Here is a 25,791-nt window from a genome sequence, read left to right on the forward strand (position 1 = left end):
TATATCTATCTGTGTGAAATAGTTTAAATCCATATATTTGATATTCAGCTAATAGTTCTCTATTTTCTACATTCATCCACGTTTCGGTAAGTGCAATAATATCTATTTTTTCTGTGCAGACAAGAGCATTTAATTCGTTAATTTTATTTCTTAGACTTCTACTGTTTGTGTAATATACCCTAAGTGAATTGTTATTTTGCGGACCTTCTCTTTCCCTGATCGTTTTGCCAATTCCTTTCTCCCACAAACACATACTTTTATTACCTCCTTCCTCCAAATCAATTCCCATACCTCTATCTACTAACAGTTTAAACCCAAACAAACACCTCTAACCACTTCTTCTAACGAGTTCGCAACAGCAACAACCCCAGCTCTCGATAGATGCACCCCATCACGAGCATACATTTCATTTCTTCCATAGAAGTGTTCCCAGTTGTCTATGAAAGATATTGCATTTGATTTGCAATATCTTTCCAGCCGGCAATTGACACCAAGTGCCCTCGATATCCATTCATTTCCCACTCCCTTTCTTGGAAGAATGCCACATATGATCGGGATTCCTCCCTTGCTCCTAACTAACTCTATGGCTGTTTTATACCTCTGAATCAGTTCCTCACTCCTAACTCGACCAACATCATTTCCTCCCACGCTAATGCAAATAATGGGATTGTTCCCATTACCAGCCATAATATCATTCATGTTGTTTATAATATCACCAATGCCAGCTCCGGGATAGCAAACCCTTAACCTGTTCCCCCTATCTCTAGCACAAAACGTTCTATCCAAATACCTTATCTGGGAATCTCCCACAACTAATGTTTGCTTAGGTACTTCCTTTACTTTCTGAGGGGCCTGCGCTTCCTTTCTCTTCGTTGCTTTCCCTTTTGCGCGATCCACAGTCTCTCCACAGCACTCGTCCTCCAAAACGTCAAATGAATTAGAAGTTGCTATGGCGTTTGAAGGCGGCTTTATCAAAGTCTTCTTAAGGCCCCTGTCTTTCACAACTCTCCAAGACGAGGTCCCTTTACTGCTGGTCTCCTCCTTCGTTACTTCTCGTTGTTTTTTGAGCTGACGCACCTCCTCCCGCAGAGAGTCCAACTCTGTCCTCAGGGCTCCCACTAGAGTCACCAGGTCCTTAACTACAACTTCCATATTGCTATGATAATATTACAACACTCAGGAGCTCCGGTTAACACAACCTCTCACTGTGACTTCACCTGACCGACTGGATCATCAATGAGGCTGCGTCCTCCCGGAAATACCTTTCGTGTCACCGAGACATCGTTTAGGGTAATTGATTGATTGATGATTAAGCACCCACAAGAGGTGGCACGGGCATGACTAGCCCGTATAGGTGGTAGATGTTTGAAGTGAATGTGATCTTTAGTCGTGTAGCATCTTTAAGTGGCTCTGGGCCCTCTGCCCCTGGTCGTTTAGGGAATGATGATGATGATAAAGATTAAGCCATTCAAAAGGTGGCACGGGCATGAATATCCCGTAAGTGGTGGCCCTTTTGAGCCATTACCAGTATCAATAGATGATACTGGAGATCTGTGGAGGTGCGACTGCACCCTGCGTGACGGGAGATGTCTCCCGTTTAGGGAAGGGTGGCACTGGAAATTAAGATGGGTAAGGGGGTAGAAGGGGGGGGGGGAGGAGGAGGTGAGGTATGGCAGAGGGACATTGCCCAAGGTTATAAGTGTGCAGGCAGAGGGAGTAGCGCAGTGCTTTCTAAGTGACGGAGGTGGACACACGTGTGGAAAGTGGGCAGCAGCAGCAGGATCCGTGTTCTCTCTCTCTCGTTGCAGGGACCTCAACGCTTCCTTCCAATGTCAGGTGAATTTGAATGCCAGTGTTATTGTTACGAGTGGCCCTTGTGGATTTGTTCATTTGATGCATCACGTTATTGTGATCTGTGTGTGTGTTATTGTTACGAGTGTTCTGTAGTTTGCTGAACGTGTGTTTGCATTCCACGTAAATGGAAAATGTTATTCAGTGGTATTTCTGGGCGTTGACCTTTAAGACCAATCAACCTATAAAGTTGACCAGACCACACACTAGAAGTTGAAGGGTTGACGACGTTTCGGTCCGTCCTGGACCATTCTCAAGTCGATTGTCGACTTGAGAATCGACTCGATCGACTTGAGAATGGTCCAGGACGAACCGAAACGTCGTCGTCCCTTCAACTTCTAGTGTGTGGTCTGGTCAACATACTCCAGCCACGATATTGTGACTCATCGCCTGCAACCTATAAAGGGTTATTAGGCCACCAATACTTTACTAACTAACCGGAAAGTATATTTTCGTCCAGAATTTATGTAAACAATTAGTTTACACCACCGAGATGTGTGGTCACAATACTTGCAACAGACATCGCGGACAGTATCCAACAGGTCAGCGTCTCCCAGAACCGAATTTCCCACAAAACATGGAACCATGGAACCAGGTGTTCAGACTATGGTACTGACCCGTTGTCACGAACGCAGTTAGTTGTTTAGCACGTTCAGTGAGTGGGTTCAAGAATAGTGGGAATGGTGTGGGAAACAAGAATAGTCTTACGTCTGGCAGGGAAGATACAAACAAGGACACATCGAGTTGCGTTTTGCTAATCTAACGTAGCTTATTTAGTTCAGTTTTGACCTCTGGTTTCCACTGAAGAACCCAGGGTCGTAACACCCGTAATGGTGTGATTAAGGGCTAATTATTAAAAACGTTCCACCATCACAATGGTAAGCCGGGAGTCAGTTGGCTTCATTATGTCTGTGAGAGAGTCGTCTGACGAGAGGATCATACCAATGTCGTTGAGGCCACGCGGACCTCGACCTATAAAATCGTGCAGGCGACGAGTCACAATAACGTGGCTAAAGTATGTTGACCAGACCACACACTAGAAGGTGAAGGGACGACGACGTTTCAGTCCGTCCTGGACCATTCTCAAGTCGATTGTGTTTCATTCCATCGTGAATGGATTGAGTCCACTAGAAAATGAAGGGACGACGACGTTTCGGTCCGTCCTGGACCATTCTCAAGTCTATTGTATTTCATTCCATCGACCATTCCACCGTGAATGGATCGAGTCCATTCACAATCGACTTGAGAATGGTCCAGGACGGACTGAAACGTCGTCGTCCCTTCGTTTTCTAGTGTGTGGATTGGTCAACATTATAAACACGTGGTTCATAGGTAAATAAACACCCACCATATGGTTATTTTGGGTTTAGTGTGTTGTGAAGCCACATCTCCCCCCTAACCCCCATCCATTCATGGCGTCTGACCTGCAGTTCTAAATAGTTCCAATAACAAGTGTTAATAAGTACGATTTCTTCAAAGACTACAGCAACTATTAAAATACGTAGCGTGTTGATGCTTGCATTCCCATTGTACTACTTTTGCAAGCCTTTAAATGCCGATACGTCTGGCACTAAAGCTGGGTAATGATCACAGTGGGATATTTAACTTATGTTGTAAGGGCGTAGAAATACTTTCATTGAAAGTTAAATTTACGTACAAAAGCTTCAACCATAAACTCCTGCTCAGTCTCTGATCCTGAATCATGAAACTAATGAATAACTAATTGCTTCAGATATTCAATAATTCAACGAATTAAAATCTATTTGTATATCTCTAGATGTTCTATTTGTCCCCTATCCGCATTACCGAAATATGAAAGCTGCTTGAAAGAATGTAACTGAATGAAGTATTGTGAGGTTGAGCGATATCCAGTGGGATAACATTGTTGACATGCGAGTGCGCTTGTATCCCCTAGACGTGAGGAGCAGACGAGGGAGTTCGCCTGGCATGCTTACCAAACCTTCCCGGCAAATACAAAGGACTACAAACGAATTCAAATGATATCGGACCTTCAGAGTCAACTGGGTCGTGATTTTGAAGACGACTATCTATCTGTATATCACACAGACATCACAATTGTGTGATGCATTAAATGAACGAGATGAACGACCATGTCGTAGCTCAGTCGATTAAGACAGCGTCTGGGATGCTCTCGGACGCAGGTTCGAATCCTCGTCACGGCCCTTGTGGATTTGTTTATCTGCATATTGTGTTTTTGAGTGTGTACAGTGCATTTCACCGTATTATAGTGTCTGGTTAACTAGTCCACATGTTGATTACTTGATTAAAGAAAGTGTTTGATTCCGTTGTTTAACAGCAAATCACTTTCTTTAATCAAGTATTCTAAGTATGAAACGTGTACAATATTGAGAGTTCGTTAAAAAAAAATTATTGACCAGCCAGCAGGTATTATAGATTTTGATTTTGTATTCAGGTAAAGGTGCATAAATTGAGTTACATACATAATGCTGGATTTAAAGATATAGTACATACAATACCTAAAGCCGCTAGTAGGCATAGCGTTTCGGGCAAGTGGCTGTGGCAAGCCAAGCCACTTGCTGTGGCTGTGGCAAGCCACTTGCTGTGGCTGTGGCAAGCCACTTGCTGTGGCTGTGGCAAGCCACTTGCTGTGGCTGTGGCAAGCCACTTGCTGTGGCTGTGGCAAGTGGCAAGTTTCGGTTTCTGTGGCTCTCAGCAGAATATCGTGTGCTTCAGAGTAAAGCAAAGAAACTTGGTTGTCTTAGGAGACACAATTATGAATAACATTAAAGTCATACTGTTTCCACAAGTAAGACATTTCATGTTCTTTACCACGTCTTATAAGGCACCAATTTAGGTTAGGAAGTTTAATTGAGATTTGGCGCGACAAAGTTAATCATATAAATTATAACAAGAGATTAGGAAAGCTTAGTTTAAATTCCCTAATGACGCTAACAGTAAGAAGAAATATGATTGAAGGTTAACATGTTAATCTTTCTTTCACACGGGCATTACTAAGGTCAGTCAGTCCTCTTAAGGTTTCCCAATGTAAAGGAAACAGTCAATTTAAAGTGGTCTCTCCTAACCTGCCAGAGGACCCAAAACAAAAAACGGGGCAGTACGTCACTTTCGCCAGCCGGTTTAATTTTCTAGTACGACAATTTTTGTCCTTATTGAACAGATACGAGCGAAAAGTGACGTATGATTGACGTATGACGTATAGACATGATTGATGAATCAGTTAGATGAGAGCTTTGAACCATTAGTTAAGACAGATTGCTAGACCCTACATGGGCAATGTAAATGCGATTCTTGCCTAATCGTTTTATACATTACCTATGCTAGTAGTAGGAAATGTATATGTTTATCTCTCAGAATGTTTGGTAGTGTTTATTGTTTGTGATGTGTGTCTATGTATGTATTAACACGATGTACTGAACGGGGTGAGAATAGCTTGAGCTACCTCATCCCTTTGTGTGTATTTTACCTCAATAAACTTATTTCAATTTCAATTATGCTAGTAGCATAGAGGGGATAATATACCATTATTGAAGTTAATTGATATGTTTTTAATGCATTTCCACTATCTTAAACGGTGAGAATAGCTTTAGCTACCTCATCCCTTTGTGTGTATTTTACCTCAATAAACTTATTTCAATTTCAATTTCAACTATCTTAAAAATCCCATGGTAAATTAACACAGTGTTTTCTAATCATAGAATGTTGTGTTTAAGGTCAAGGAAATGCAAGCACGAGGATTGTTCAGGTGTTTGTGTTGGCTGTGGTGGTCGTGGTGGCCCCAGCAGCGACACAGACCATGCTGGACCTCCTGTCAAGGATCACTCAGGACCTGCCTGCCTTGTCCCGCGCCATCAACACCTCTCCCTACTTCAACCTCTTCCCCAAGAACTCTGCCTTGCTTGCTAGAAGTGGTAAGGGGCCCTCATACTAGCATTATGATAATATTTACAACGCAAATGCAAACTTAGGAATTGTATAGCTATAGTTAATGACTCAATTTAGCGCTGTTTACTGTTTGAGATCAATGGAGTCTTAAGAATTCTGGGATTCCATCGATGCCACAATCCATGCCTTAGACATCTAGTGCCTTAGAGGTCTAAGGCACTAAAAGTGTATGACCCTATTTACAGTAACGAGTTCAACTCGTTACTGTAAATAGGCGCAGCGCAGCTCGGACGGCGCAGATGTTCAAATAATTCTAAAATGGCCAAATTATGTACTTATGATATTTAAACACTTGATACACGTACTCAGACTCAACAGATACAGACTCAATACTTGGCAACCATGCTAACATAAAATTGTCATTCACACTTCAGTGGAAATAAACATTCCATATACCTGGGCTGAATGGGTCTCGAACCGTAGACCCCCACGCGTGTCGATAGAGTTACAGGTGTACAAACAGCTCGTCCTCCAAACAAAGATCCAAAAGTGATTCCGTGCACCCGCCAAACTCCCCCCCCCCCCCTGCTTATTTATGAAAAACGGTTTACACGCGACTCACAACTGAGGACGTTCGAACACTTCCGGAACAAGTGCTTCACTGACGAATTTTGTTCGGACCACAACGCTGTAAATGCTTCACCCACGTACTACAAATACAAATAATCGCCAACAGAACCTAAACACCTAACCTATCCCTATATATACACAATATGCTAATATACTATAATATTTATATTTGATAAAATTCCCGTTTAGAATGAATAGCATGTACAAATTTATGAATGCGTCTGTGGGGTCGACCGCTGGATGTAATGGACTTTTGAGTCGAGGACGGGTTGGCACAAAGCTCTCATCGTGTCGATAGAGTCCTCATACATATGGGTCTATGATTCGAGACCCAAATGAATGGAATATTTCCATAATTAACACTCTTCAAGCAGCCGGATTGTAACCAGGCCTGGACTGTGTTAAATATGTATTGGAGGCCCTGGTCGACGACCGGGCCGCGGGGACGCTAAGCCCCGGAAGCACCTCAAGGTAACAGTCTAAACAGCTATAAATCTAACATTCTTATTTTTACACAAAGCGTTACCTTCTCGCCTGTAAGTCGTCTTCTCTAAGACGGTTTGGTGCCTTCTTTTGATAATTACTTACTTACTTACTTCTCTAAGACACGACGTTTAATTATGACATCGCTCTTCTAGGATCAAGTAAAGAACCTCTCGAGGAAATCTGTTTTGGGGAGCTTGGTTGTCTGGAGACGACCGCTGACTTCTTCCACCCGTGGTACCGCCCCGTCAATCTCCAGCCGGAGTCGCGTGAGGCAATTGGTGTAGTTTATAGGTTTTACTCGAGCGAGGACCTGAAGGGAGTGAGCGTACCTGCGCTACAACTCCAGAATATCCTCAATTCTTCCTTCAGGCCAAACAGGAAGACAAAAATCATTTTGCACGGGTACCTCACTGGCAAAGATGCTCCGTGGATGATGGTAAGTAGAAGTTTCATAGTATTTATTGTTTTGTATTGGCAAATTTTGGGTGATAGCAGTCGATGTTTAGATGGTTGATGTCGGTCCTGTAATTGATTGATTGATGAAGATTAAGCCACCCAAACGGTGGCACGGGCATGAATAGCCCGTAAGTGGAGGCCTTTTTGAGCCATTACCAGTATCAATAGATGATACTGGAGATCTGTGGAGGTGCGACTGCACCCTGCTTGACGGGAGATGTCTCCCGTAGGTCCTGTAAGATACGAAGCTCTGTAAAAACCATTCCAGCATGCCCAATCTGATACTTAAACTGTACCTGGAGCACCAGCATACAGGGACCCTTCCTGGAAAACAGCAGAGGCTCAACTTTTATGCACTTTTAGTGATATTCTGACAGCGCAGGCGAGGAGTCACAATAACGTGGCTAAAGTATGTTGACCAGACCACACACTAGAAGGTGAAGGGACGACGACGACGCTTCGGTCCGTCCTGGACCATTCTCAACAATCGACTTGAGAATGGTCCAGGACGGACCGAAACGTCGTCGTCGACCCTTCACCTTCTAGTGTGTGGTCTGGTCAACACCAATATTATGACAGCCTTGGTGCTCACAATCCATGCACATTAAACATTCCTTTAAAAAAAACCTAATAATTCATGGAAAAGATGGATTTTTGCATGTTAAAAAATGGTAAAATATTTATCCAAAGTGTTCACATCTAATCCATTGGCAGAACATTGCTCGCGCCTTCCTGCACGTGGCAGACTTCAACGTGGTCATGATGGACTGGACTGCCGGGTCGTTGGGGATGTACGAACAGTCTGTGGCCAACGCCCGGGTGGCCGGCCTGGAAGTGGCCCACCTCATTCACTGGCTCCAGGACCACACGGGCCACAAACCCCAAGACGTCCACCTCATCTGTTACTCCCTCGGGGCTCATGTGTGTGGTGAGTTTATCACGGTAATATTAACTGATGATGATGATTAAGCCATTTACGGGCTATTCATGCCCGTGCCACCTTTTGGGTGGCTTAATCTTTATCAATCAATCATTAAGCCACCCAAAAGGTGGCACGGGCATGAATAGCCCGTAAGTGGTGGCCCTTTTGAGCCATTAATAGTATCACGAGCTGATTCTGGAGATCTGTGGAGGTGCGACTGCACCCTGCGTGACGGGAGATGCCTCACGTAATATTAACTCCTTTGATGACTAAAATATATTACGGGCTATTCATGCCTGTGCCACCTCTTGGGTGGCTTAATTTTCATCAATCATCAACAAAAATATACTGGGTTTATGTTGTATTGAATCATTATCGGCTTCCACTTTGCCAAGTGATGATAATGGCTGCAACTTTCATCGTAAATTACAAAACAAAGAGGAAGGAAGAAGATGCCATTTTCAAGGAATGAAAGGTTTCTGGCCACCCATTATATCCCAAAGAGTCCAAGGCCTTCTTGAGGTTATCTTGAAATGATTTCGGGGCTTTTAGTGTCCCCGCGGCCCGGTCCTCGACCAGGCCTCCACCCCCAGGAAGCAGCCCGTGACAGCTGACTAACACCCAGGTACCTATTTTACTGCTAGGTAACAGGGGCGTAGGGTGAAAGAAACTCTGCCCATTGTTTCTCGCCGGCGCCTGGGATCGAACCCAGGACCACAGGATCACAGGATCACAAGTCCCGCGTGCTGTTCGCTCGGCCGACCGGCTCCCTGTCCGCTCGCTCCTCCCGCCTTGGAACTATACATTGAAATACAACTTTCCTGGAGATGCCACATTTCCCCCTTAACCACCGATGAAATCACGACAAATACAACTATTATTGAAATTTTTTTCCTTAGGATATGCCGGGGAGCGGGTGTCCGGACTGGGGAGGATCACCGGACTGGACCCGGCCCAGCCACAGTTCCAGCACATGCCGGCTAGAGTCCGCCTGGACCCCTCCGACGCCCTCTTTGTCGACGTCATCCACACCGACACCATACCCTTCACCTTGTGTAAGTATTACCTAAACATTTATGCCGTCAAAATCTGCAGCTTTCCCAGAATTGGTCTGCTTTAGTTTGTTTTATATACTCGCCGCATTATTTGGTTACGACGAATCCTTCCAGTCTCTGCGCGATCACCTCGCCAGTCTACGACTGTACATTAGAGTGGACAATCCACGGGTCTGAGTGCGTGGGGACGCGGCACCAACTTCCTCCCAAGTCATGCGAAGCCGAAATGGGTTCACAGTGATCGTCCGCCCTTGTCTTCCCCTAGGAGACGAACACCCACACGACCTTAAGCACTTTGTTTCATTTTCTTTCGTGGGTAAATATTGTCACGTTATTCATTACGCATTAATTTCTTGGTGATTTACATACATTATCTATGCGAACAAGCCTGAATGGTCCCCAGGACTATATGCAACTGAAAACTCACATTATCTATATATAGTATGATCCGGCCAGGGTTCGACCACAGATTGCCCCGCTCCTGGGCCAGGCAAGTCCACTACGAGCTCACCATAGCCCGTGCTACTCGGAACTTACGTTTCGAGCAGCTGAATCTAAAAACAACCACCAGGATTCAACCCTCGCTATACACAGTACTGAAACCACGTACTGTGTACGCCGGGGGGCTCATCTCTGGCTATGCAGGTTCGAGTCCTGGTCGGTTGAAGACTATTAACAGTCATGAACCTCAGGCGAAGGTGTTGAAAGTGGCGTCTTGCATTTACAGACAGGGAAAAAGGTTATCATGTATAACCAAACTCAATTACGGGCTCACCATAGCCCGTGCTACATGGACACTTCGTCCTGAGTAGCTAAATCTTTAACAACAACAACATGTATTTACAGTTGGTGGATATGGACTCAGAGAACCACTTGGCCACGTCGACTTTTACCCCAACGACGGTCTCTACCAACCAGGATGCCAGTCTCCAGTCACCAGGTGGATGAGTAACAACGACGTCTCCAAATGTCAGTCCACATTTCGTTGTTTTGAAAATAAATGAAATAGCTGTTAAATTATGTATGAGTTAGCATAATTAAGCACAAAATGGCAAATTTTGCGCTTATTTATGAACTCACTCGTGCAAGGCAAACTATGTAGAGGTCCAGCAGCCATAACTCTCTCTCTCTCTCTCTCTCTCTCTCTCTCTCTCTCTCAGTTTCAAAAGCGGTTGAGGACGCTCTGGGATGCAGCCACATGCGCTCCGCCGCCCTCTTCACAGACTCCATAATCTCCCAGTGCTCCTACATGGCCTTCGCCTGCGACAGCTACCAGAAGTACCAAGCAGTAAGTATTATCACAGCACATAAAATAAGGGTGAAGATTGATTACATGGTTTTTCCTCCAGATTATAAACCAAAGCCAGGGGGGGTTTATGCCCCTTATGTGTAGCAGAAGCGTGTTGAACAGCCCGAGACTGTTCAACACGCTTCCGCTACACATAAGGGGCATAACTGGCAATCCCCTCATAATGTTCAAGAGAGAACTGGATAAGTACCTCCAAAGGATACCTGATCAACCAGGCTGTGACTCATGTCAGGCTGCGAGCAGCCGCGTCCAACAGCCTCGTTGATCAGTCCAGCAACCAGGAGGCCTGGTCGACAACCGGGCCGCGGGGACTCTAAGCCCCGGAAGCACCTCAAGGCAACCTCAAGGTAGGGGGTATTAAGATATATATATATTAACGTCCCTTTTAGTGTTTACTCACGGGAGACATCTCCCGTCACGCAGGGTGCAGTCGCACCTCCACAGATCTCCAGTATCAGCTCTTGATACTGGTAATGGCTCAAAAGGGCCACCACTTACGGGCTATTCATGCCCGTGCCACCTTTTGGGTGGCTTAATCTTCATCAATCATTAGTGTTTACTCTGGGCTGGTGCCTCTTCATTCCATGTATGTGGGGAAGAGAAGTGATGTGAAAAACTGGAAATTTCATGTTATGTCGTTTGCAGGGGGAGTGCTTCAGCTGTGGTGAGAACGGCACCAGGTGTGCGCGCATGGGCATCCAGGCAGACACCTGGCTTGGCACCCAACCAGTTGGCCAGATGTTCATCTCGACTGGGTCGGCGAATAAACTGTGCTGTGAGTATACCAGTATCAGTGGTGTATGTAACCTAACGTTGCTCCCTGATTCATTATATACTCTTAATGTTGGCTTATTGAAGATATTAAATGTGCTACAAGGTAGCAATATTAGTGAGGGCTCTGTGGTACCCACGGCCCCATCAGTGAGGGCCCTGTGGTACCCATGGCCCCATCAGTGAGGGCTCTGTGGTACCCATGGCCCCATCAGTGAGGGCTCTGTGGTACCCATGGCCCCAACATCAATGAGGGCCCTGTGGCCCCAACACTTTACAGTTGCCTCTGGCCAAACAAGTTTGACCCCATTTAACACACTTTCTTTTTATCACACAGTGTACCACTACCGGCTGAGGCTGGAGCTTGAGAAAGCCGGGGCGAGGAGCCGAGCTGGGAGCATGAAGCTCTCTTTCTTCACCACAGCCGGTCTCTCCTGGACCTTCACGCTCTCCATTGAGTAAGTTTCTTGACACAAACGTCGAGACAAATCATATAATTGGCTTTTATCATATTTGGAATGAAATTGGCGATGGATTAGTGCTCTGAAAATGGGCTTCACGATCCTCAATTGGGAAGCATTGTGCTTATTTAGCATTGTGCTTGTACAAATCGACAAGGGCCGTGACGAGGATTCGAACCTACGTCCGAGATCATCCCAAACGCTGCCTTTATCCGACTGAGCTACGACATTGTCTATCTTATTTGTCTATTTTGTTGTTCATCTAGTTTAACAAATCCACAAGGGCCGTGACGAGGATTCGAACCTGCGTCCGGGAGCATCCCAGACACTGTCTTAATCGACTGAGCTACGACAGGGTTAAAATGCTCCCGGACGCCGGTTCGAATCCTCGTCACGGCCCTTGTGGATTTGTTCATTTGATGCATCACGTTAGTGTGATCTCTGTGTGGTTCATCTAGTTTCTCTACCTAGTTCAATGCCTTTCTAAATAACGTGACTAGACCCTCTTATTTTCAACTCTAATACTGCGTTTTATTATTTTCTATCATGCTAGATCTACGGATAAGATCGATCCTGACCAAGGGTACACCTTCCTGCTTGAACACGACGAGGAACTCGGCGCCAGCGTGTTCGCCAAGCTGACCTGGACGGCCAGGCGGAGCATCGCCTGCCCCGCCTGTGACGCCAGCCTCCCCGTCTCCAGTCTCTCGCTCCTCAACATAGAGAAGTCTGCCCAGAGGTGAGCCTCTCCGGCGGTTTACAGAAATGTTTATTATCAAATTTACTGGCTGTATTTTTAATATTAAATGGTATTTTTAATCGTAACGACGTTTCGGTCCGTCCTGGATCATTCTCAAGTCGATTGTGAGAATAGACACACTCTCAATCGACTTGAGAATGGTCCAGGATGGACCGAAACGTCGTTGTCCCTTCACTTTCTAGTGTGTGGTTTGGTCAACATATTTCAACCACGTTATTGTGACTCCTCGCCTGCATTTTTATTCGTATTTTGAAAGCAACGCCATACATAAGTCTCAATCCAGGATACATGGGTAATTACACACAGAAATCACAATAGCGTGATGCATAAAATTTAGGATTTGTTTACATGGATAATCGTGTATCCGTGACTACATAATCATAGTATAATAGTCCCCGTGGCGTAGTGGTAAGACGCTAGCCTGGCGTTTCGTGAGCACTTTGTCCTGGCCGGGAGGATTGACTGGGTGCCAACCCTTAACTGTAGCCTCTGTTCACCCAGCAGTAAAATGGGTACCTGGTTGCTAAACGATTTGACAGGGTCGTATACCGGGGAATATAGGATTTAGGACCTGCCCGAAAGGCTGTGTGTGCTGGTGGCTGAACAAGAATGTAAGAATTCTTGTATTAAAAAGAAAAAGAGTGGGCGTGGATCTCTAATTTCTCTGAACTTCAGTAGTAGTTAGAAAAGTGGAAAATCCCAGTTTGGCAGAAGGATGCTGCTTCTGGAACCTTTTCTTATTAAGACCTCTCAATAGCTCGGTTGATAGAGCTTCGGTTTCACACGCTTGGGGTCCGCGGTTCAAGTTTCCTAGAGCCCAGATCAGTGGAATTTTGGTTTGATGTTGGGTTTAAGGCCCAGCAACCTCTGCAGGAGTCAAGGCCACTGACCAATCAATAAAAAAATACTTTAATCCTGGAAATAGTACAGGACAAAATGCTAGGTATGTGCATATGCACAGAGAAGTGGGGGGTACATCTGTGTATATATGTCGTGCCTAATAGCCACAATCGCACTACTTGGCCTAGCATGGGAAGTTCGATTTGCCTAACAGGCAGAAAGAATTTGAGATTTCAAAAATTTATTTCCAGATTGTTCTTTCCTAAAAATAATAATCCATTAGGAACATGATTTGCTGACTTAGGTTAGGACAGATTTGCATAGGATAGGTACGTCAGGTTTGCTGAAATTTCTATGTTAGTATTGACTCAATAAAATCGCAATCATATATAATACAATAAAAACAATTTTTTAAGATTTGTTTAATTTAATATTTCACGGAAATTTGCCTTGTTAGCCAACTCTGGCTATTAGGCACGACATATATACCGAGATGGGGTACACCTTTCAGTGTAAATCATTTTATTTTTCACGTGTTAATTTGTTGAAGACATTAATTACATGTTTACATACTGATGACTCCTCATTGGTGGCTCCCACACTAACTTAACTCCAATGAATAAATGAGTATAAAAACTGAATGCGTGTTGGATGTACAATTAAAAGTCTGTACCTGTACGACGACAGGAATCTTGGGGACCATTCGAGTTCCGGTCCAGAGGAGGTTGTCCTGTGCCCTGGTGGCAGACGGGGCGTTCTCCTGTTGGGTTCCGGGGACACCACCAACCTGGAGCAGTCCCCCGGCTGCTACTACTCTGCTTGATGTCTTCTCGTTGAATAGCATCATCACTCCACTTGGTATATCGGCCACCCGTTGACAAGACCATCACTTCACTTGGTCACATGTTAATCATCTCTTCACGTGATATGAAACTTCAAGAACTGAGGTTTCATGCGTTACTAAATTTAATTCTGCATGAAGCATAGCGCTACCCACCGTAGCTGCAGCATAGCGCTACTCACTGTCACTGTAGCTGAAGTTACCAATAAATATGTACAAAACTTTACCAAATATATTAATGTACATAAATACGTATTTCAGATTCCTTTTAACATCTCTAGTTCTTTATCATTGTATATTTCAAATAAAAAATTTCCATTAGATTTGATCTATAATTCAAATTACATTTCAGAAAGCCTCATAGTTACTGAAAGAAAGCCTAGTATGGTAATTTTAAATTTTGTTAAGCATGTAATACTATTATAGTGTATTGATTTTTGTGGCTTCATAAATCATCAGGTTTATATGCGTATATCCTTAATGGTGCTATATTAAGAGATATAATCAAGGAGATATTGTATCTCCTTGAGATATAATATCAAGTACCTCCTTGCTGAGGTTCTCTGAGAACTCCAAAAGTTTACCATCGTCTAGGGTGCAGATGATGAGTCGCAATAACGTGGCTGAAGAAATGTTGACCAGACCACACAGTAGAATATGAAGGAACGACGTTTCTGTCCGTCCTGGACCATTCTCAAGTCGATTGTGACAATGTACTTGAGAATGGTCCAGGACGGACCGAAACGTCGTCGTCCCTTCTAGTGTGTGGTCTGGTCAACATATTTCAGCCACGTTATTGTGACTCATCGTCTGCGATTGGGCAGCATTCCTTCCCTCTGTCCTAAATGGCATTTAGGACAGAGTGAAGGTCTGCCCCGTCTCCTAAATGGCATATAAAATATATCGGCTTAGTATGTTCTGTTTACAATGACCTCACAGTATCTGTGACCCGAGGAGAAGGGTCAAGACCCTCCCACAGCAGCTTGAGGGCCACAGAAGTTGGTGAAACAGAACTACGCTTCCCTGAACACTAATGTCTTTCAACCCTGATTTCTTTTAAGTATCAGGGGAAAGCGCCAAGTCATTTCAACTATATAGCACTGGGAAGGGGATCAGGATAAGGATTTGGGATGGGACGAGGGGAGGAGGAATGGTGCCCCAACCACTTTGACGGTTGGGGGATTGAACGCCGATCTGCATGAAGCGAGACCGTTGCTCTACCGTCCAGCCCAAGTGGTTGGACATCTCAACCGTGAAGTAACTGCTCCCTAGTGTACCAACTCAATGTCTATCATCCGTGTTAATTAAGATTCTAAAATCAATAAAGTCATCAATTGTCGTATTAACCATCCTGTACCTTTAAGTATTGATAAAGGGACTGTTGGGAACAATATTACTTTTTGTAGATTTTATTTAAAAAAAATATTACAATTTTTTTTACAAGTACATGAGTACTCTGTCAGGTTATCAATTATGCCTCAAGTCTGTTTCTAGCTTCAAAATCATTAACCGGAAACTCATTACCAAGGACTCATTGCCACAGTTGTTAGAGAGGACCTTGTAATGATTATTTCGGGGCTCAACGTCCCAGCGGCCCGGTCTTCGACCAGGCCTCCTGACTTCTCCACTACCATCACCATCTCACACACACACACACACACACACACACACACACACACACAAATTCATTTACTTTTGTATAAAACAAGCCACCTGTGGCTTATAGGCAAACAGCCTGAACTGCTACCCAGACAAACACTATGATTACCTTTAAAAAAAACTTTTATGAGCTTTAACTTAAGTTAAAATTAATCTAGTTAGTTAATCGGATGAGTAATAAACTGTCTTCACAAACAATAAGCATTCTTTTGTTAATTTTTAAATAGTCTTAAATTTTTAAAGTTTTTTTTTTCGGAAGCAACCGAAATATTCAGGTCATATATTATTTACTCACACCAAAGATTAATCATTGCTTCATGCCCTTAATTCTTTGTGAGAAGTTCCGACTCGCTTCGAAATTTAGACAATATTTTGTGCACCTGTTAAACATTAATTCCTCTACATAAAACTATATCAAATGTCCCCTAACCACTTTGTTTCTCAAGATTGTTTGCGTCTCAATCAGTACTCGCTGGAAAGAGATAAAAAAAGGTGAATATGGGTTAATAACAAGGTTTTGAAATTAACTAAAAAAAACAAAAAATCAGCATAAATAAGTATACGTTTGGGGAATTTTGTCTTAGGTGTTGTGTCGAAAAGTACTAGTTTGAAAACAGTGTTATGGATGATTGGACTGTCGCCAGCTTTCATCGAGGCAAACTAACCGGTTTCAATAATAGAGTGGAGGGGAAGATTAAAAAATAAACTGAACATAGACAGTTGTCCAGGACCCAGTCACACTTACTTGCCATGGCTCTATCTAGTAGTTTTTTGTCTCAAGGGCTCTTTGGAGGCAGGTGTGTCGCTTCGAAATTTATGCTTCGAAAGCATAAATTTCTTTTTATTTTAACTTTTATTAATGCTTCGAAAGTGTGTCGAGCATGAAAGGTCTGCACATATTTTAACCATTTTGCACTAGTTCACCTACTTGTCGACAAACGCCACTAGTATATCTTGCTTCACCAATAGTAGTAAATGTAACAATGTACATCTTACTGTTCAGCTGGAGAGCAATCCAGAAGATGGCGGAAAGAATCTTAAAGACATAATTGGCAGAAGCAAGACTCCCATGAACACAAACCAGAAGATACAAGCTCCTCACACACTCCTAGAGTAAGAACACTGACAATTTGAACATGAACTTTCTGATAACAAATAAACGCCTTGAGAGACGTCATCAAGATATCTTTTGGTCTCTGCAGCTGCCTCTCAGACCACAGTTGAACGTTCAGACCACATCTCCTGGTCTCTGCAGCTGCCTCTCAGACCACAGTTGAACGTTCAGACCACATCTCCTGGTCTCTGCAGCTGCCTCTCGCAGCCTGAATGTTCAACTCCCAACGGCTGGTCTCTGGACCTAAACTCTCACAGACCATGGCTTGAACGTTCCAGGGCTTGCTGGCTCAATCTGTGGGAAAAAAAGGATTTTAATGACAATTTACATAAACATTTTCTTACGGATTCCAATAAATACGTATTTTAAATTGGATTATTCGCCTCATTTGGCACCTCTGGATGTCGAGATAAAATATGGATAATATCCTAGACCGAATTTGTCATTTTTTATATTTTTTCAAAGAAATGGGCTAAAAATACTTTTAAAGGTGTTGTAATAGGTATGCATGCCATTCTAAATTTAGATAGCCCATACGAGGCAGCTCCTAATGTAAATCAAGGTAACTGCAGAAGGCCTATGTTCTAAGAAGAAGCCATTCTGTCCATAATCCTTGGACAAATTGTGTGCGATTAGTCCGAGTAACATAGCATGTTTTGGATAATGTTGTAATGTGAATAATAATTTGAGAGAGTTCTGAAGCACACAGAGGCTTGTACATCATCACACACACATCTGTGTGTGATGATGTAAGGGCGAAGAGGGAGAACAGACTGTTGACATAGCTCGGGTGCAGTGGGGGGGGGGGGGGGTTGTGTAAAAGCCTGGTTTGTGCCTCGGAGAGGCTACGGGATCCAGTAAGTTCAGTAGAACTTCGGTTTCAACCCTTTTAACCCTGTCGTAGCTCAGTCGATTAAGGCAGTGTCTGGGATGCTCCCGGACGCAGGTTCGAATCCTCGTCACGGCCTTTGTGGATTTGTTCAGAGTTCTAAAGACTATGTATATTTGGAAAATCAATTAAATTGTGTTGTGCAGGATCTATGTTACCTTGGGTGACATTCAATACAAACTCGGACAATTCTCTGCATTTACATTATTTTTCCTCTAAAATATATAAATTAGTTTATTGTTCGATGGAGTTCCTGATAGTGCCTAGGTTGACTCCCCAAAAATATTTGTACCAGAGTGTTTGGAGCCGCCATCGTTGTTATTATAGATTCAGCTACTCGGAACAAGTTCCAAGTAGCACGGGCTATGGTGAGCCCGTAGTGGACTTACCTGGCACAGGAGCGGTGCTGAATGAGTGGAGCCGCCATCACAACATGGTGTTCTGGACTCAGTATCTGAATTCTGGGCTACTATGAATATATGATGAAACTCTATGGACCCTCTGGTCACCATTTCTAACTTCATGGGGGGGGGGCGGGGGGGGGGGCGCTAGAGGGTGGATGGGGGGTCGCTAGAGGGGGTGGGGGGCTCATTTCCCTTTCAAGGGGGCCCAATAAGGACGTCTCCGCCCCGAATATAAGACAGGGGTGTCCCTATCATCCTGTAAAGTTTAATGAAGATCTTTAATGCATTTGCCCCTTCAACACTGGACAACCATTCAATTTTAGATATATTTAATCAATTACACACAACCCTTCACGGTGTACCTTGCGTGTGAGGAAGTCAGGAGCGGCCATGCGGATGCGTTCAGCTGTAGCAGGAGAGTCCAGGCGGAAGACTGGGTCGAGTCCCTGGTCGGCGCGAGCGGCAGCCACGGCCTGTTTAATACCATGGAATACGGACGCGGCCAGAAAGAGCGGCGGCTCCCCCACGCCCTGTAAAGCAGAGTGAGAGAGGTAATTGATTGATTGATGAAGATTAAGAGATATTCTTAATTCGACTTGATAGATATTCTCACAATCGACTTGAGAATGGTCCAGGACGGACCAAAACGTCGTCGTCCCTTCACATTCTAGTGTGTGGTCTGGTCAACATACTTTAGCCACGTTATTGTGACTCATCGCCTGCATGAAGATTAAGCCAACCAAAAGGTGGCACGGGCATGAATAGCCCGTAAGTGGTGGCCCTTTTGAGCCATTACCAGTATCAATAGATGATACTGGAGATCTGTGGAGGTGTGACTGCACCTTACGTGACGGGAGATGTCTCCCCAGTTATTACTCGATTGATAAAGATTGATAAAAATTGAGCCACTCAAAATGTGGCACAGGCATGAATAGCCCGTAAGTGACGGCCCTTTGGAGCCATTACCAGTATCAAGAGCTGATACTGGAGATCTGTGGAGGCGCGACTGCATCTTATGTGACGGGAGATGTCTCCCGTGTGAGAGGTAAATATGTAAAGCATATATATACTCTGCCAAAATCTCACAGTAACACTTTCAAACTATTAACATTATTAATTTAAATCCAATAAAATACTGAATTTAAAGCATTTCAAATGAAGGGAACTATCAGGAAGCGCCAAGCCATTACAACTATATAGCACTAGGAAAGGGTCAGGATAAGGATTTGGGATAGGACGGGGGGAAGGAATGGTGCCCAACCACTTGTGGACGGTCAAGGGAATTGAACGCTGACCTGCATAAAGCGAGATCGTCTTTTTACCGTCCAGTCCAAGTGGTTGGCATTCCAGGGGAGTTTAATATAAGAATATAAAGTTTTCAGAGAAACCCTCTGGTGAAGTCAAGAAGCCTGACCTTTGACGAGAACACAGCCCTTGGATTCGGCGCCCCTCGCAGAAGAGACACGTTGAATTCCCTCGGTATATCCTGGAAACCTGTCAATAATACCAAGTTAGACATTAAATAGTGATACTGTTGACCAGACCACACACTAGAAGGTGAAGGGACGACGACGTTTCGGTCCGTCCTGTACCGTTCTCAAGTCATCGACGTGGGAATGGTCCAGGACGGACCGAAACGTCGTCGTCCCTTCACTTTCTAGTGTGTGATCTGGTCAACATACTTTAGCCACGTTATTGTGACTCCTCGCCTGCAAATAGTGATACCATTTTAAATAAGGGTAATAATAATGATGTTATTGAGTTTAATTATAACACATACAATGACTGCCACGAGTGGAGGATTCACAAGGTACAAATTCACAATGAATCATCAGGAAAATTGCACTATATATATATATATATATATATATATATATATATATATATATATATATATATATATATATATATATATATATATATATATATATATATATATATATATATTATATATTATATATTATATATATATATATAATCCTGCCTTGACTAACAAGCCTCTTGTACACTATATTACACTAATCCATAGCCTAGTGACCTTACATTGGCTACGACCATCGCTTGATTTCCTAAATTTATTTACGATATCTAAACACTTCGGGAATGCCCCAAAGTCACTAGACTAACTAATGTCACCTAGAACAATGTTATCTGTTTGTGTGTATCGGGAAAGTTTGCATTATTGGTCCACAAGTGAGGGATAGAATAGCCTAAGCTACTCTATCCCTTTGAGATGTATTTCTTGCTTATCTCAATAAACATACTTGAACTTGAGAGGGGGAGGAGGTTGGTGTACCTGGTATCTTGTACATTCCGGGTCCTCTTGTGAGAAGGACGCCCTCGGGGGAGTAGCAGAGCTCCTCTAGGGTAAAGAGCCCCACGCCCTGCATGAATGCTCCCTCCACCTGGCCGATATCTATCGCAGGGTTGAGGGACTCTCCCACGTCCATCACGATATCAGTTCGTAGCACCTGTCCAATGGGATACAAATTTGCTGGCATAAAATTACATATTTTAACAATTTTTAACAATAAGTGCTATTATTTTTCAATTTAAATTACAAGTTGTCTAATTTTGTGGGAGAGCATTGTATCAAAGTTCCAAGTTTACGAAGAGGCTGAAACGTGCGGTCCAGCCGTCCCAATAGGCTGAAACGTGCGGTCCAGCCGTCCCAAGAGGCTGAAACGTGCGGTCCAGCCGTCCCAAGAGGCTGAAACGTGCGGTCCAGCCGTCCCAAGAGGCTGAAACATGCGGTACAGCCGTCCCAAGAGGCTGAAACATGCGGTCCAGCCGTCCCAAGAGGCTGAAACATGCGGTCCAGCCGTCCCAAGAGGCTGAAACGTGCGGTCCAGCGGCCAGTAACATTTTTACCTCACATCCGTCATCATACTAAAGCCCAGAACATATAGCATTATACCAAATTTGAGTCGTTTGTTTCCGCAAATGCAGGAGTTTGAGTTACGAGCAAGTGTTTTTGTCATTTTGATCTCGCCTTGACCTCAGGCGAGATGAGGTCACCCTTTGTTGACAAAACTGCTAGTTTAAGCCACTAACAACAACCTGTTCAACCACTGCACCAACAACAGTCTTGATCATCACAGAACTTGGGTGTACTCACCGCATGGTCTCCTGTTAGACAGTCAACTTCCACTTCTGTAGCGGCGGCTCCGTATGAGAAATAGCTGAATGGCCGCCCCTCGCCCGTCTCGAAGTTGAAGCTCACGATGTCCGGAGTCCTGCAACACCCACGGCGATCAGTACCAGTGTTGCTTAGTGTTTCTAACACATCAAAAGGTTTAGACTTGTACCTAAAATATTTGGTTAAGGAACTATGTTGTCTCGAGGAACCATACTTAACTGATTTTAAATCAGATTGATTGATTGATGAAGATTAAGCCACCCAAGAGGTGGCACGGGCATGAATAGCCCGTAAGTGGTGGCCCTTTTGAGCCATTACCAGTATCAAGAGCTGATACTGGTGATCTGTGGAGGTGCGACTGCACACTGCGTGACGGGAGATGTCTCCCGTGGATCTTAAATCAAACCATGCAGTGAATTTGAAGCAGGTCTACAATCTGTCAATCACACAATGAACTACCGTTTTCCTAGATGGATGGACTGACGAACGGACGCGGGTAGGGAGGGACTTACACGCACTCACTGAACACCACCTATGTGAGACCAGCTCTATAATATGCAGCCTTATCATCAAGTACACTCTCAAAGCATAAAAACCTTAACAGGTACAAAGGTTCGCAATGAGACTCGTCGCAAACTTGCGGAATTGACTGTGAGGACTATAACTTTAGTTGCTAAATGAATTTTGGGGTTCAGTCCCCGATTCCAATATGTACTCTGTAATCTTTTCCACCGCCACCCAGAGGGTGGGTTTGGATGCATAAAAGACTAAAACTGTAGAGCTGAGAGAACTGTACTTTAAGACACTATAGACGAGCTGTGAGGAGTCATGATATCGACTAAAATTATTTAAAAACTGAGCTAGATCTGCCTCACTGGGTACAAAAACAGATTCAAAGACTTAACAATGGTTTAAGAAACTATTTTCCAGAAACTCAAATGTATTCATATAAAATAAATTGTAGCTTTTAAGAGAGCAGGCGGACACTTCCCAATGAATATTAGACGTGATAATTAAAGCTGCCTTGCGGCCAGTGTAGAGAAGCCTCGGGGTATATCAACCCAGCCCGTCCTCATAATTTTTCCCAACGTCGATTGATTAAGATTAAGCCACCCAAAAGGTGGCACGGGCATGAATAGCCCAGCGCCGTAAGTGGTGGCCCTTTTGAGCCATTACCAGTATCAATAGATGATACTGGAAATCTGTGGAGGTGCGACTGCACCCTGCGTGACGGGAGATGTCTCCCGCCGTGTCCTAACGTCAAGGAAACAGTCAATTTGAAGTGGTCTCTCCTAACCCACAATAGGACCCAAAACAGAAAACGGGACAGTACGTCATTTTCGCGACCCGCTTCCATTTTCTAGTACGACAAATTTTGTCCTTATGGAATGCATACAAGCTGCTGCTGCTGCTGTTGTTAAAGAATTAGCTATTCAGGACGGAGTGTCCATGTAGCACGGGCTATGGTGAGCCCGTAACCCCGCATACGAGCTAAATGTGACGTTCTTTGCAGGACAAGGTTGGTCAACTAATACACGACGACTTCACAAAGACTTCACACTTAAGAGTATCTTACTGCAAGCCTGTAGTATGATTGACTGTTGAAGATTAAGCCACCCAAGAGGTGGCACGGGCATGAATAAGTGGTAAGACTATTTGGAGTGAATATGATCTTTAGTCCTGCCACGGGAGACATCTCCCGTCACGCAGGGTGCAGTCGCACCTCCACAGATCTCCAGTATCAGCTCTTGATACTGGTAATGGCTCAAAAAGGGGCCACCACTTACGGGCTATTCATGCCCGTGCCACCTTTTGGGTGGTTTAATCTTCATCAATCAATCAATTTAGTCCTGAGCTGCAGTATGTTTTTAAAGGATATATTATAATTACTTCCCTGCAAGACATCACGAACGGCTCAGCAACCTACTTGAAGAAGCCAGTGGCGAACAACGAGACGCGGTCTACGTATGCTGCGTTGATCCAGTCTCTCCAAGCTCCCTCGGGATTCTGGTCAATATAGGGCTTGAGACGCTCCATGATCTTGCTGCAGGCCTCCTGAGAGTCATACAAAGTTTAAAGCAAATTAACACATTCCTGTTGACCAGACCACACACTAGAAATTGAAGGGACGACGACGTTTCGGTCCGTCCTGGACCATTCTCAAGTCGATTGTCACAATTGTCCTGGACCATTCACAATCGACTTGAGAATGGTCCAGGACGGACCGAAACGTCGTCGTCCCTTCAATTTCTAGTGTGTGGTCTGGTCAACATACTTCAGCCACGTTATTGTGACTCATCGCTTGCATAACACATTCCTATTTTGACCGAATCTCCAATTTAGGACATGATCCATATGTCGGTAATAGAGTTACACGCCTTAAAGGCCAAGAGGGCTGGTGATGGAACTACTTACTAAAACAGCCATGCCATTAAGGTCAGAGGAGGCGGAGGCAGCTGTGGGCGAGGTGTTTGGTACCTTGTCTGTAGCCGTCTCGGCTATGTAGATCTCCTCCACCGGCAGCTGCAGCACCCGCGAAGCTACCTTTTGGAGAATGCAGTGCACATTTAAACACACGTAAATGCACTTGTAAAATCTCAATTCATTAATGTCCTCCCGTCTTACAATTCATTTTAGTTCAGTCTCCCCGACTGTTTTTGTTCGCAAGTATGGCATAGCTACCATGTACTTTTCCCTGTGCACTGTTCATAACGCCTAGAATATTTAAGTGTATATCTGTACTCTGCATCCACCTTGCACCGCTCCTGTGCCAGGTAAGTTCACTACGGGCTCACCATAGCCCGTGCTCTACTTGGAACTTGTTCCTAGTAGCCGAATCTATAACAACAACAACAACTCTGCATCCATTCATTGGGTTGATGAACCTGCACCACCAGCACGCCTACATCGCAGAACTCACGACCGTAGCAGCCTACCTGTACCATCTTGGTGTGGAGGCCCTGACCCATCTCTGTGCCGCCGTGGCTGAGCAGGACGGAGCCGTCAGTGTAGACCATCACCAGAGCCCCGGCCTGGTTGAGGCAAGTGGCCGTGAACGAGATGCCAAACTTTACCGGCACCACTGCAAGTCCTCGTTTCTTGTATTTATTCTCCCTGTGAAGAGAAGTGTGATTTCAAATACATTCAAGGATAAAGTTTCACTTTGTCAAGTTATTTGATAAGTCAACTTTCATGTGAAAGTTGAATTTCACATGATCAATGACGTCTATACACACATGTGAAACACGTGTGTATAGTGGTCATTGATCAATTACCTCTATACACACTTGTGAGACATGGAGAACCATTTACAAAAAGTTGATTAATATCATTTGTCCATTTTAAATCTTTCTGGTGAAATTATTATGAATAATTTGATCAAAATGATCGACGCCAATCATACGATCATTATTATCACACATATGGTCTTTGTTTTACCCAGTTTTCTTATCTACGCCCATGTTCATTCCACCATTCCTACGAATGGTGGGTTTAGATGGTCGTGAGAGATATCAGCTCTACCCCACGCTATCTCAGACCCAGGTGTTGCTACAAGTGTTCCAACACGCACAATGCCGTGTTAGAACACTTGTAGCAAGTTAGTCTTCGAGTGAACCTAATCCGATGATAAACCCCAATGTTATTATGGAATTAGGAGCAATCATACCTAGTATTGATGCTGGGCGAGCGTGTTATCCTCCTGTTATCCCTATCAAAGCAGCACTGTAGCCTCAGCCACAACAGGCGTGTAGCTCACCTGTTAAAGTGATCAATCTCAGCCGCACGGGATTGATAATTGGCCTGAAGGAGGACCTCTCGCCAGCAGCGGCCGACGGTACATCGCTCCAGCACCTGTGTGAAGTGGGTCGTGTCGCCGCTCTTGTACAGGTTCTTCTCCCTCACCTGCCAACACATCACTCAAAGTCACCTCATTTTAGATTGTCTTGCGAGTCGGAGAAAGTGACTACCGTGTCGTAATTGGTGGTCATTAGCTCACCACATAACCTGTCAAGCATAGACAGGTTATGTGGGTGACCTGCCAAGCACAGACAGGTTATGTGGGTGACCTGCCAAGCACAGACAGGTTATGTGGGTGACCTGCCAAGCACAGACAGGTTATGTGGGTGACCTGCCAAGCACAGACAGGTTATGTGGGTGACCTAATGATCACACTAGTTACGAAAGCACTTACGCAAACACTTACGAACCTGCACATCTTTTCTCAATCTCTGGCGGCTTTGTTTCCAATTATTAAACAGTTTATGAGCTCCGAAGCACCAGGAGGCTGTTTATAACAATAACAGTTGGATGGGAAGTTT

The 25,791-nt window shown here is 44.3% G+C and overlaps 2 protein-coding genes across 4 annotated transcripts in view; one reads left to right on the top strand and one right to left on the bottom strand.

Moving 5' to 3' along the window:
• The first annotated feature begins 1,741 nt into the window (after positions 1 to 1,741).
• Positions 1,742 to 14,590, top strand: LOC123764493 (pancreatic triacylglycerol lipase). Its single transcript, XM_045752374.2, has 11 exons — positions 1,742 to 1,836; positions 5,565 to 5,762; positions 7,005 to 7,288; positions 8,023 to 8,236; positions 9,130 to 9,285; positions 10,132 to 10,254; positions 10,446 to 10,573; positions 11,240 to 11,369; positions 11,703 to 11,823; positions 12,380 to 12,565; positions 14,114 to 14,590. Exons 1-11 carry the CDS (start codon positions 1,830 to 1,832, stop codon positions 14,247 to 14,249), a joined length of 1,683 nt encoding a protein of 560 aa, XP_045608330.1. The 5' UTR covers positions 1,742 to 1,829; the 3' UTR covers positions 14,250 to 14,590.
• A 1,070-nt stretch (positions 14,591 to 15,660) lies between these two features.
• The window catches only part of LOC123764494 (xanthine dehydrogenase/oxidase), a 33,610-nt gene continuing 23,479 nt past the window's right edge, over positions 15,661 to 25,791 (bottom strand). For all 3 annotated transcript variants that reach the window (XM_069314502.1, XM_045752377.2, XM_045752375.2), the window contains exons 20-28: positions 25,230 to 25,375; positions 24,409 to 24,586; positions 23,888 to 24,016; positions 23,400 to 23,527; positions 21,452 to 21,569; positions 20,630 to 20,804; positions 19,748 to 19,827; positions 18,696 to 18,863; positions 15,661 to 17,334 (exon numbers count right to left, since the gene is read on the bottom strand). In XM_069314502.1, the coding sequence (XP_069170603.1) occupies positions 17,284 to 17,334; positions 18,696 to 18,863; positions 19,748 to 19,827; positions 20,630 to 20,804; positions 21,452 to 21,569; positions 23,400 to 23,527; positions 23,888 to 24,016; positions 24,409 to 24,586; positions 25,230 to 25,375 (1,173 nt within the window). In that variant the 3' untranslated portion in view covers positions 15,661 to 17,283. The remainder of the gene's footprint in view (positions 17,335 to 18,695; positions 18,864 to 19,747; positions 19,828 to 20,629; positions 20,805 to 21,451; positions 21,570 to 23,399; positions 23,528 to 23,887; positions 24,017 to 24,408; positions 24,587 to 25,229; positions 25,376 to 25,791) is intronic.

This window comes from Procambarus clarkii, chromosome 79, assembly GCF_040958095.1.
Source record: "Procambarus clarkii isolate CNS0578487 chromosome 79, FALCON_Pclarkii_2.0, whole genome shotgun sequence".
Taxonomy (NCBI): Eukaryota; Metazoa; Arthropoda; class Malacostraca; order Decapoda; family Cambaridae; genus Procambarus; species Procambarus clarkii.